Genomic DNA, 12,672 nt, shown 5'->3' with positions numbered 1-12,672 from the left:
CAGGTAACTTCTCACATTTTTCACTGCACGGGCATCATATACATAAAAACTGCATTATCCCACACATACACAAAAAAACAAGCCTTAAATTTTCAACCAAGATAACAGTGTCTCTACGATAAGCGTCCCGGTTCAGACAATAAAATTCTGCCTGGAGCATGAGATGGTCTAGCTTTACAGCCACGTGGGTTTCTGCGTGGGTGCCTAAAGGCCTCCCCTGTTCCAACCGCCAGGGGGCGGTACTACCCGCTGTGGCCTGGCAGAGTAGCGCCGCCCACTCTCTCTCTCACCCCCCCACACGTGGGTCCGAATGGTTAGGCCCGCCGGGCAGGTAGCGCGCTTCCGCGGCGTCCCGCCACCCCCCTCCCTTCCCCCATTGGTAGGGGCTGCGGGTCCGGGCGGAAGTGGGGCAGGCGGGCGGGAGCGAGGCGTCACCGTTGTATATTCATGAGGCGCGCGCAGCCCAGCATGTTAATGAGGCGGGGCGCGGCGGCCGGCTAAGAAGGCTGCTGGGCGGCGGCGGTGGTTGCTGGCTCGGGGTAGCCGGGCGCGAGCGGCGTAGACAAGGGATCACTGGCCGGCGCTAACCAGGACATGGAGCCGTCCGGCGGGGGCCTGGGGCCCGGCCGCGGGACCCGGGACAAGAAGAAGGGTCGGAGCCCGGATGAGCTGCCTGCGACGGGCGGCGACGGCGGCAAACATAAGAAATTTGTGAGTGTCCCTCCCACCCTGCTCCTCAGCCTGGCGGAGTGGCCGCCCTCTGGACTCGGGCGACCCTCGCTGCCCTCCGGGGGCGTCTGCCTGCCGCTGGGGAGCCGCCCCCGCGCCTCCCTTCCTGGTTTCGCTGGCTCCTGGGCTTCGCGGTCCCACATTCTCCCCCTCCGGGACATCCGGCAGCCGGGATGTCCCACCTGGCCCTCGCCTCGGCCACCTTGGAGCTTCCCTCGCTGTTCAGTCCGCAGGCTCTGCGCTCCCGCCCCCGTGCCCCCGCGGGCTCTCAGTCCCACTTCCTTTCTTCTGCCTCTGGTACCCCAACACGTCTTTTCTCTCTCTCTCTTTTTCTTTCTTCCTCTTTGCACCCCTGTAAGCTGTTCTAAGTCTAATTTCTCTTCTCACCCATATCCCAGTTGAGGTATCTTTTTCTTTTAAAAGGTCATTTCCTTTCTCACTAGTAATCCTTTTCACCTGCTAACTTTCCTCCCGCCCTGTCCCCTTCTGCCCGGTGTCACCTGGTAATGCTTCCCCTCAGGAATGTTACCTGACTTGAGTCTCGTCTCCCCTCCTCCTTTGGACGTTTGTCCTTGTGATTGTTGGTCACTGGGGCATGGCGGTAGTTGGCTTCCCTATCCACAAAACCTGTTTCTTTTTGCCCTGTTGCTTATCACTTCAGAGGGTTAGAACTTCTTTCAAGATACTATGCCCTTCATGACCCGAGATGGTGATTAAACCTCCCCCTTGAGGAGCGACTTAGACTTCAACTCCAATAAGCTTATGAGTAATTTAATTGCTTTTTATACACTTTAAAAAAAATAACCATTTTCTCAACTTATCTTTTACCATCTTCTGGGCCCCAAAGTTCCTGACATCCCTTTTCCTACCACCTGTAGGAGAGAGCGAATCTTTCCTTAGTGCCCAGTACTTCTAACCCCAGTCCGAGGGACTGTTGATGTTCATGTGAGCTGTTTTACTACCTGTTGCCGTTTCTAAGTCCTCTGTCTTCTCTATCCAGGGAGCTACTTACCTCTTACTGTAAAAGCTTTGAAAGATACCAAAGGGGTGGGGGGGGGGCAGGGGAAGAGAAAGAAATAGTTTCTGTGTAACTATTTGCCTATTGTTAACTAGCTATTTAGTTTGGCCTTCCAGGTAACATAGTTATCTCTTTGACCAACTAAATGGCTTATAGCTCTTATGCCTCCCCCTACCCCCAATATTCTGATCCAAGTCCACAAGTTTGGGAAGTAACTGATAAGTGATGGATAATGAGAAGAAAGTGTTTAGTGACCTGCAGGGTTCAGAGCAAACTATTCTGAATTAAAAGAGTGACTCATCTCTTCCTATTTCTAGCAAGAGCAGGTGCTCCTAGTCTGTCCTTTCCAGTGACATACAGGGTGTCAGTAACTGTTTGATCCAGCAAATACTATTGTAGAAATAGGATCCCTTGGTGACCAGAGCAGTATATCCTTAGGTTCTTTCTTTAAGGGTAATAAGAAGTAGCCTTCCAGTCCGAACGTTTTCCTTCCACAACTTTCCTTCTATAGTGTAAGTTGTAGGACCTGTATTTCTTCTATTTCTGTATTTTTTTTGTTTTGATTTTGTTGCCATGGATACTGTTTGACCTTCTCCATCCAAACTCTGGCTATTCTTGCTGATTTGTGATGACCTCTGTGACTTGTTACTGTTTGCTTTGTTTCAAATTTTATATGTGCTTCTTAATTAGATCTAACACAGTGTTTCATAAATTGGTAAAATCTACTAAAGTAAACTCTCCCTGTAAGGCGAGAAATCCCAGGGAACCCAACTTCTTTTCACCTGGTTTTTTTTTTTTTTTTTTTTTTTTTGGCATGTCACAGAGTCTTGTGTAGCTGAGTGGATTTGGCCCAGAGTTGTTATTTGCTGTTCAGAGGGTGGAGCTGAACCTAGTTCTCTTTTACTGAGGTTCTGGTTTTAACCCTTACCTTGACTGAAGTTTTGAAAGTAGGTATTACAAGCTGTGAGAGTTGGACGGTTTCCAGGAAAGCCGGCTGCTTCAATTCCTAATTGTCAGCTACAGTCTCCCTGCAGGCGTGAGGATATTCTTTCTCACTGCTTTTTATGAGAGCTGTGAAAGTGGGAGACAGGGAGCCTTGCAATCCACGTCGTCTTGTCCCTGTGTGTGCGCGCGTGTGGGAGTGGGTGGAGTGGGTGAGATTGCTGGGGTGCTTCTGTTACCTCGGGCGGGCTCTGTTTCCCTAAATTTACTGGCTAAATCCAATCTCAAAGCTGTTTCGCCTACTCCACCTTGCTGCAGTATCCACCAGCACGCCCATTCTGAGTGTGTGCTATAAAAACCCTCGGGCTTGGACTAAGGGTGCTTGAAGCTTTGTCTTTGAGTGGTTGCAGCCCCTCAAGTTGCTTGCTAACCACACCTTTCTGAGCCGGTGGTTTGCATTTGAAGGACTGCAGTTCATACCTTTCTGGCTTATGCAGATTCTAAGTCCTGGCAGCCCGAAGAGAAAACAGAGCTTATCTATTGCCTGGGATCTGCCCTTTACCCTCTGAGGCAAGTTGTGTGGAGAGCAAGTAGATTTCTAGTTTCTACAAGTGGATAGGCATCATCTTTTAAAGGCACGGCTGTTAGAAGCATTGATGTAACTGAAGCCAGGTTGCTTGGTTTTCCCCTTTGGTTCTGGATGAGTCTGTCTTCTGGGCCAGGAGCACTTCCCTTCCCTAGCATTGTTCCAGTTCCTTTCAGAATCCTTTCAGAGGAAGGAAAATAAAAATTTGAAGCGAACAGAGTGTTTCTGACTTTGCAGCAGGGACGAATGTGGGTGTCAAATACACTCATTTCTGAAATATATGTAGAGAGTCAGTACACGCAGGGAGTTGGGAGGCTGCAGAGTATCCCCGCATTTAATAAATTACATGTCTTCTCATACAATTGAGAAATTAATATATTTTAAGAGCAGTGATTGTCGATTCAATGAGAACCATAAGTTCTAAAAGCAAGGAGAGTGGGTAAATGTTCCAGTACTTAAAAAAACAAAACAAAACAAAACCAACAAAAACCCTGAAGAGTTTTTTTTTAAGATGCGTTTATTTTTGTTGTATGTGTTTTGAGTGTTTTGCCTGCATGTGTGTATGTACACCATATGTGCTGCTGGATGTTTAAGGAGGTCTGAAGATGGCACTGGATCCTTAGAGCTAGAGTCACAGATGGTTGTAAACTATCACGTGAATGCTGGAAACTGAACCTAGGTCCTCGGCAAGAGCAACCAGGCTCTTAACCACAGATCTGCCTCTCAGCCGTCAAGAGCTGGACATTTTGGACTGTCAGTGTTTGTTATAAAACCTTCAGGAAGTAGTAATATTAGTGAGGAACAGTATAATTTTGATAAGCACATGGACTAAAACGACTGTTGTATATTCTGTATGCTAGAATAACCTTATTGGCTTGCATTGTAGTTTGTTTATAAATGGGTTGCCAAGTTATTCTAGGGCAGAGTTGTCTTCAGTGGAATGGAATAAAGACCTCAAAGATAAGGTTGTATACCACTTGGGATTCAGAGGAGCCGGGTAGAATCAATGTTTATTAGCAAGCACTATGAGACGTGTGGATAAGCAAGGGTCTGTATATGAAAGCGAGTCCTTCTCCTTTGTGTTTGTTGGAAGCATTCATGGTTACAGAAAGCATTTTCACTTTGAAACTAATTTTATATTAAGGATTTTTCTTTCTGCGTTGAGCCTTTTGTTTTGCCGTAATGGGGAAACAAGCATCTTAGCGCAGTAGCTAAGGTGCTCACCTGCCACTGTTGGCTGACGCTTACTTCCCTTGGAGTCAGCTGCCCGCTGTCTTTATGTTCACCTCTCCATGGTCTTCTGGGGGCTGGTTTGAGCATAGCCAGGGTTTTGGGCAACCAGGCAGTTAGAAAATATTAAGACTAAAATTTTGAACCAGGCATGGTAGCCTTTAATCCCAAACAGGTGACCCTCTGAGGCTAGCCTGGTCTATGGAGTGAGTTCCAGGACAGTCAGGGCTACAAAAACAAAAGAAACAAAACAACCCTGTTTTAGGGGCAGAGTAGGGGTAGAGAGAATATGGAAGTGAAAAGTGAAAAGTGAAAGAATATTGTAATCTCTATGCAAACCTATTTTCTCTTAAAACAAAAACAAACCCAGGTTTATAATTATTAATGCCTTTTTACTATGGAAAAAGACAAATATTGAGACTGATATTTTAATGAATTTCCTTATTATAGAATAAGTGGGTCAGTCATTCTTTCAGTATTGAGATTTTTTACTTCTACCCATTATTAAAGGTTGTTTTGAATGGTACCCTAAGACCTTGAGAGCTGGGGGGCTGCTGAGATGGCTCAGTAGGTGAAGGCATTTGCTGCTAAGCCTGAAGATCCCCAGTACCCACATGGTGGAAGGAAACAAGTGATGCTTCCACATGGGCAACCATGTACACACACACACACACACACACACACGTGCGCGTGCGTACAGGCACACCCGCACATGCACATACACACCCCAAATAATTAAGTGTTAAAAGAATAAAAACTTTAGCTCTACTAGAGTTTCTAATTTCATTAAGTCTAAACAATGTTTCAGTCACTTCTTGCAGTTGTCTGCTGGAAACGCAAGGGGCTGGAAGGTCGAAGGTGGATGAATAAAAAGAAGGGAAGCAGACATTTTGGTTTCTATGTTTTATTAAATATAATACAGGAAGGGACTTGGTGCAGGAGTGAAAAGAAGCTGATTTTATTGCTTGGCTCTGTGACAATCAGGAAGTGTCCTTTGCCTTTTAGACATTGTTTATTTTTTTTTTTTAAGAAGAGGACAGAATACAGAGGAATGTAATCGATAATGGACCTGGATGAAAAGAGGTATAGCTTGCTAGCACTTAGCGTTTGGAGACCTTGGATCCCAGCACTACAGACCAAACCATACCAGAGTTGGAGACTTGCCAGTTCCTGATACAGCCTTCCTTAACTGTTGGATTCTAGTGTGTCTGTGACCATTGAGGCTCTGCCAGTCTTGAACTTCTCGTGTCCTTACCTGTTCTTTGTGTGTCTTCCTTGAGATACTGTTTAAGGTTTTGATCATTAAATATTTGTCTTTGTTGTAGCTTATGTGCAAGTCTTTGGAATATGTGTGTTTTGCGTGTATTTTATTCTTCTTGTTAACTATTTGAATTTTCTAACAGTATATACTGAAAAAAAGGGGAGGTGTTTACTTTTGAAGAAGTCCCTTTCCCCTCACTTTTGTTCTTTGTGTTATTTCAACATCTTTGCTAAAAGCACATAGATTTTCTCTTTTCAGTGCTTTGGTTCCACATGTTGGTTTTGAGTTGGAATTTTCACTTTTAGACAAGATGGTTCACTTTTAGGATCAGGGAATGAGATTCCATTTATCGTGGACATCCCCTGTTGCCGCCTCCCCCCGCCCCCCAACAGATAGACAGACACACATACAGAGTTAGTAGTGCTAACTTTTGTTTTCCTGTACTCAGTATGCTACAGGTTGTATGTCAGATTGTATAAATATTAGTGAATGTTTAGAATTTTACTTAAGGATGTGATAGATTCATTTCAGGATAAAGAGTATTGCCACAGAGTAACTGTGACAATAATAACAATTTGAATGAATGCTTCCTGTGTGCCTAGCAATGCTAAAGTTGTGAACTCAGTGACTCACTAGTCCTAATGCTGGCCTTAATAAAATACACATTATTATTATTTTATTGGATTAGAATCCATTGAGATTGGGCAACCTGCTTGAGGACATAGAAGTAGAAATGGCAGAGCTAGGATTCAATCTAGATCCAGATGATGGATTCATTACTTTGTAATGTCACTTCATATGTAATCAGACTTTCACATCTGCTATGTAAGAATATTCACTTCTAGAAATTTCCTAGAAACTTTTGGTGGTATCCTAGAGTCCTTTGGTCATCTCTAGTCTATTAAAACTGGATTCTCGTAGAGTTCAATTAGTGGGAAAGTAGTTCAAGGTTTAGAGGTACAAAGTGCTTTGGCTAAGTGCCTAAATGCTTTCTGCATTTAGTAATTTAGACTTTGAAGCAATTGGAAGAATCATAATTAAAATTATCTTAGACCTGAAAAAGTAGCAGTTACTGAGCATGTAAACGCCATCTTTCCCCTGTCTCAGGAGGTATTGAGTTGTGTAAAACAGTTTTTAGAGTAACTGATCTCCGTTGTAAGTGGACCAGCTTTAACAGCAGCATTGGTAGGCAGTCTCAGTTGTTTAAGTTGCTGAGAGCGGCAAGTTATGGCAACGCACCAGCAGAAGTGAGGTGAAGCTGAGGCCTACGACTGTCTGTGTAATTAGCCTTTTTATGCTGAAATTTAATGTTGGGCATACGTCAACATTACTATCCTGAAACTTGAGGATTTCAAATGACTACTAACTCCAGCTCTCTTCTGAGTCTGAGAACTGCTGGCTTTGCTCTTTAGACCTGGCAGTTATTTGTCTGTAGTTAATAATTAAGACATTGCCACAGAGATCCAAGTACACAGAACTATAATTTTCTGTATGATTGGTGGTAAGAAGTAGAGAATAGAATTTCTCGTTTGCCTCTGTCCAAGTAGATCTGTCTACCTTGGATCCAAAAGCAAATCATAAAGTCATGTGGTTATTGTATCAGATTTCAGCCTTGGGCCATATACATACATACATACATGCACACACACACATACACACACACATACACACACACACACACACACATACACACCCATCTAGGAGGAAAAGACTTACGATCTAAGGCTGTGAATATAAAAATTGTGTGTGTGGGCAGGCTGCTGGGGATCATACCTGTGGCTGTAGGCAAGCACTTTACCATTGAGCTACACTTTGAGCCCAGCAAAAACTTTAAACTGATGTCTAAATTTAGAGAATTGGGAAATTAAATAGCAGTGTTATTAGACTGAGAGAAGAGCTTAAGTTTCAGAATCTTCAACATTGGATGTGAAAAGAATCTTAAAATAATATAGCTCGTTCTTTAGATAAAGGTTATCCTGAACCAGTGGTCTGCCCAGTATGCAGTCTAGAACTAGATGGTCTGCCGTTTCCATGTATTGCTGCTTGGTTGTGACCTCACCGCTAATTAGTCATGTGAATTTTGGACAAGTCATTTTAGTTTGCTTGGTCTTTTCTTACAAAACCTGAGGGTTATTATGAATCATCCCTAAGTTCTGGGCCAGCGCCATGCCAGTGTGCTGGCCTCTTAGACTCAGTAATGATCTAGTGTGGGAATGGACAGTGTTGGCTTCATAGGAGATAAGGCTTGGGGCTGGCCCTGGAAGGAGATCTGATTAGTGGGGAGGGAGGGAATTTTCTGAGGTGGGGAGAAGCTTGAACAGAGGCTCAGATGTGTGACTGTGTGCTGGAAGTGAGGGAAATGGCATTGTTACAGGAGATTGGTGGGTGTAGATATTAGGAAAGCTAAAGCCATTTCACTTGGCAGAAGTTTTAGGTTTTCTTCCTGTAAAAACCTATAGGGAAAAAAAAGACTGAAAATTAGCATTTTATTCAATATGGTACACATTGATATCAGTTTGGGGCCATATAATGTATTGTGGTGACATTATGTAATCAGGATATCTAAGAACTCAGATTTGTGTTAAGTAAGGTCTAGGAGATAGTTATTTTTATTTTATTTGTATGGGTATTTTACCCATATACGGGTACTGAGAATTGAACCCTGGTCCTTTGGAAGAGCAGTCACTACTCTTAAGCACCTAGACATCTATCTGTCCAGCCTTCGGAAAATAACGTTTGCTGCCTTTGATGGTGTTTAGGTAGTTTAAAGTCTTCACCACTCATACTGCACCTGTCTTTTTAGAGATTATCTGGATCTTAAAATTGTGGCTTTTCATCTAAAAGTGCACAGTCAGATACTGCCTTTGTGAGAACCATCTGAGCCAGTGTTTGGGTTCAGTTTCTTTTTCTAACTGTTTTTCTTCCTGACATTTGTGGTGTTACCTTTGGTTGTATGGCTGTGGAAGTGTTCTTCACTCTTCCTTGAATACAAATATGCTTGTCTTGCTCTAGAGTCTTACCATCCATCCAGTTAGCTTGTAAGGTTTCTAAAAGCAGTAGTGGCGCTTAGCTCATGTTATCTATGGCCTTCTCTGCACTTAATTTCAGTGCTAGTTTGGGAGTCTTGCATCAGGATTCCCCACTCTCATGGTCTAATATAATAGACTGACAGTTCTAAAAACATTAGCTATCTCTTGCCAAGGTAACTGTGAGCTAGAGAACCACTAACATAACTACCCCAACCAGAATAGCGCTACAAAGTAAAAAATGATTACTGTCTCTGGAGATACGATCTGACTTGTGTCTAATGAAGGCACATTATGTATGATTAACAACCTCTGAGTTAGTTTACAAAGTACAGGCTGCTGACTTTCACCACTATAAATAAGAGGAGTATTTGACTCAGTGCTCATCTGAAGTGAATAGAGGCAAGTTCCCATGGTATTTGAATCTATTAATACCATAGTCTTTGATGGGCATAGAAAGGTTTACACAGACCATTAAAGAGGAGCCTGAGAATGTAGTCTGCAGGATGTGTCTGGGTCTCCATAGTAAATGGTAGCGGTCATAGTGTTCTTGATTTTTAATTAAAAAAATATTATTTTATGTGTCTGAATGTTTTTCCTGCATGTATGTATGTGCAGCATAGGAGTGCCTGGTGCCCATGGAGTTCAGAAGATGACGTTGGACTCCCTGGAACTGGAGATAAGGATAGTTATGAGCTGCTCTGTGGTTCTGGGAACTGACTCAGGGTCCTCTGCAGGAACAAGTGCTCTTAACCTTTTTGAGTCATCTCTCCAGCCCCAGACCACTCTTTCCTAACACATACTCCAGTCAGCTGTAGAATTTCTTTAGTTCCTTTATTTGGCCATAGAAGCAGATAGCTTTGGACTGTAGTAAAGATGGTTTTAGTATGTAGTAAAGATACAGATGGTTTTAGTCTTGTTTTTGTCTGAGATTTATATCAAGGCTCCTCATTTGCAGGGTTCTCTAATGTTTCTTGATCCTTGTAGTTTTGAAGGGACAGGAGTTGGTCCTGGTTGGCAGCTCTTAGCCTCTGCTACAGCTTGTTCGTTGCATGTAGGCCGTGGGTGACGTCTGTTTCCTGTGATTGAAACCACAAGAAGAAGTGGTGAGAAACCACTGTAGGATATGTATTATCAGGCAAGCAGCAGGCACTGGGCACCCCTTAAAGAGAGTAGTAGTAACCAATTATAGTCTTTTAAGAGGCCCAAAGAGACCTTAGAAATGATTTGACCCAGTTTTCCTTTAAATGAGGAGAACATGGAAGCTTAGAGCTGTTTTGTTGTCCTTAATTAGATGAGCCACATTTTAGAATCCAGCTATTCAGTATGCCCTCTCTCACTCTGTGTTATTGCTCATTCTGCTCTTAACTTCTGCACGTGTTCTTTGTCAGAATATTTACTGAGGTTTATAAGAGGAGAGAACGTTTTGAACATTTTGAATATGGGAATTGGATGATGTTTTGCTTTTTATTGTTGTTGTTTTGTTTTTTCGAGACAGGGTTTCTCTGTGTAGCCCTGGCTGTCCTGGAACTCACTCTGTAGACCAGGCTGGCCTCGAACTCAGAAATCCACCTGCCTCTGCCTCCCGAGTGCTGGGATTAAAGGCGTGTGCCACCACGCCCGGCTGATGTTTTGCTTTAAATGCTGTGTTAATGAGTTAAAAAACTTTTTATACGTTTTCAAAACATCAGTATCCAGGAAATCAGTTTCTGCTGTTTTTTTTTTATTTCATATAACATATGAATATTCTAGTCACTATCTTTGCACAAATGTTTTTATAGAATTACAATTATAGTTTATATTTTTTTTACTTTTAAAATACTGTAAATATTTCCTTTCTTCAAGCCTTAAAAATTATTATTTAGCCGGGCGTGGTGGCACACGCCTTTAATCCCAGCACTCGGGAGGCCGAGGCAGGCGGATTTCTGAGTTCGAGGCCAGCCTGGTCTACAAAGTGAGTGCCAGGACAGCCAGGGCTACACAGAGAAACCCTGTCTCGAAAAGCCAAAAAAAAAAAAAAAAAAAATTAATATTTGAAATAGAAATTCATTTTTTAAATATAAGCAGTATGTTGCTTTACTTAAGAGAATGTAGGTATGTATAAACATAGAGTCAAACAATCCCTTTGTGTGTTTGTTTGTTTCTGTTTTTTGGAGACAGAGCTTATGTCTGTATCTCTGGCTGTCCTCTAGCTTGCCTGTAGAACTCAGAGATCTGACTGCCTCTGCCTCCCAAATGCTGGGATTAAAAGCATATGCCACCTCTACCAGGCTTCCCTGTTTTTTAGAAATTGAAGTTATTTAAAGTAGGACCAAATAGGGAAATCCTTGCTATTGGAAATTATTTGGGCTTAAGTACTCTGGCATGGAATTGTGTATGTGATTGTGTCATAACATAGTTCATCATGGTTTGATTTCTAGAAGGATCAGAATGACTTTAACTTTGACTTATATTTCTTATAAATCGTCATTGTGCTCTCTGATCTCCAAGATTTCCCTTTAGATCTTGTTCTAGGTTTATAAAAGGCTAGAAAATGTTTGTTGTAGTTTCATTAGCTCAAGTCTGGCTTTTTGAAAAGCAGTGTAATTTTTGGGTTATTTGCTGTAGTATTAATAGTAGATGGTTATTTTTGGGTATTCAGTGATGATATGAGGAGAAAAAGGGGTATAACTATTCTTTGGAATAGTCTTCATGTTTGGTGTCTGCATGTAGAAGTGATAGCAGCTGTAGAAACTTCCTGTCTGTTGGGCCTTGGGTGTGTCATATGTGCCTACCCTGAGGAGAAGACGGACTGCTGCTCACATCACAAGGGAGGAGGACAGAGTTGCTACGGTGATTGAGAAACAGCATTCCTGAGTCACTGACTCTTTCTAAATGGTCAACACCCGTTTTTTAAAGGAGCAATGACAATCTTCCCTGAACTCAGAAGCCCAATAAGGAAATGAGGAAGAACAAGTATAGGATTTGGAGCTTGAGAAATATATTTAAACTTTAGAAAAAAGTCGGCTAGGGGCTGGAGACATGGTTCAGTGGTTAAGAGCACTGTCTGTTCTTCCAGAGGTCCTGAGTTCAATTCCCAGCAACCACATGGTGGCTCACAGCCATCTGTTATGGGATAGGATACCCTCTTCTGGTGTGTCTGAAAACAGGTACAATGTACTCAGAAACATAAAGAAATAAATCTTTAACAAAAAGAAAGAAAGAGAAAAAGAAAAAGCCTGCTAACATTATGTATTTTCTACGTGTTCAAGTTTTACCAGAACCTTAAGGTATTTGAGAAAGAGGAAGCTTTATATGTAGATAGCTGTCTGCAAGTGACAGAGTATTCATTCATGGCTTTCATGCCCTTCCTTCAGCAGAGAAGATGGGTGTGTCTGCCAGATACTTGATTTCCCAGCCCGGAGTACTTTGTCTGGTTGGCTGCTTGTTTTCCTGACCCAGGAGTGTCTTACAGTGTGAGGTGCTGACACTGTAGACGTGTAAGAGGAACGCGGTGTCCCCAGACTGGCTTCTGTGCTAGACTTAGTGGAACTGGAGTGGCCTTTTCTTCTTGTTTCCAGGCTGTCATCTATCTGTGAAGCACGTTAGCTCGTCCCAGTGCTTAAAGATGAGCTGATCTGGAGGCAAGACGTTGCTGCTGCTTTTTCCTCGGACCTGTCTCCTTGACCATGAGAGTTAACAGATAATTAGAATCTCTTAGCAAGTAAATTCTAATATTAAGGCAGTATCTCGGTGTGGCTTTGAACTCTCAATCTTCCTGCCTCTGCCTTCCAAGCACTAGGACTCTTAAGTATACCAAGCCTGGCTTCATGGTTGGTTTAGAGTTTTGTAGTCAAACCTTTTTCTTTTTTGCCTCTTCGGTATCCTCTTTTTTTTTTTT

The 12,672-nt window shown here is 42.7% G+C and overlaps 1 protein-coding gene across 1 annotated transcript in view; it reads left to right on the top strand.

Annotated features, from left to right (window-relative positions):
- Positions 1-467: 467 nt before the first annotated feature.
- The window catches only part of Diaph1 (diaphanous related formin 1), a 95,378-nt gene continuing 83,173 nt past the window's right edge, over positions 468-12,672 (top strand). The window contains exon 1 of the mRNA XM_085833574.1: positions 468-711. Coding sequence (XP_085689700.1) covers positions 595-711 — 117 coding nt within the window. The 5' untranslated portion in view covers positions 468-594. The remainder of the gene's footprint in view (positions 712-12,672) is intronic.

The sequence above is a fragment of the Mus caroli genome, unplaced genomic scaffold (genome assembly GCF_978045245.1).
Source record: "Mus caroli unplaced genomic scaffold, Mus_caroli_1 scaffold_19, whole genome shotgun sequence".
Classification (NCBI taxonomy): Eukaryota; Metazoa; Chordata; class Mammalia; order Rodentia; family Muridae; genus Mus; species Mus caroli.
This window is presented reverse-complemented; position numbering and strand designations above follow the sequence as displayed.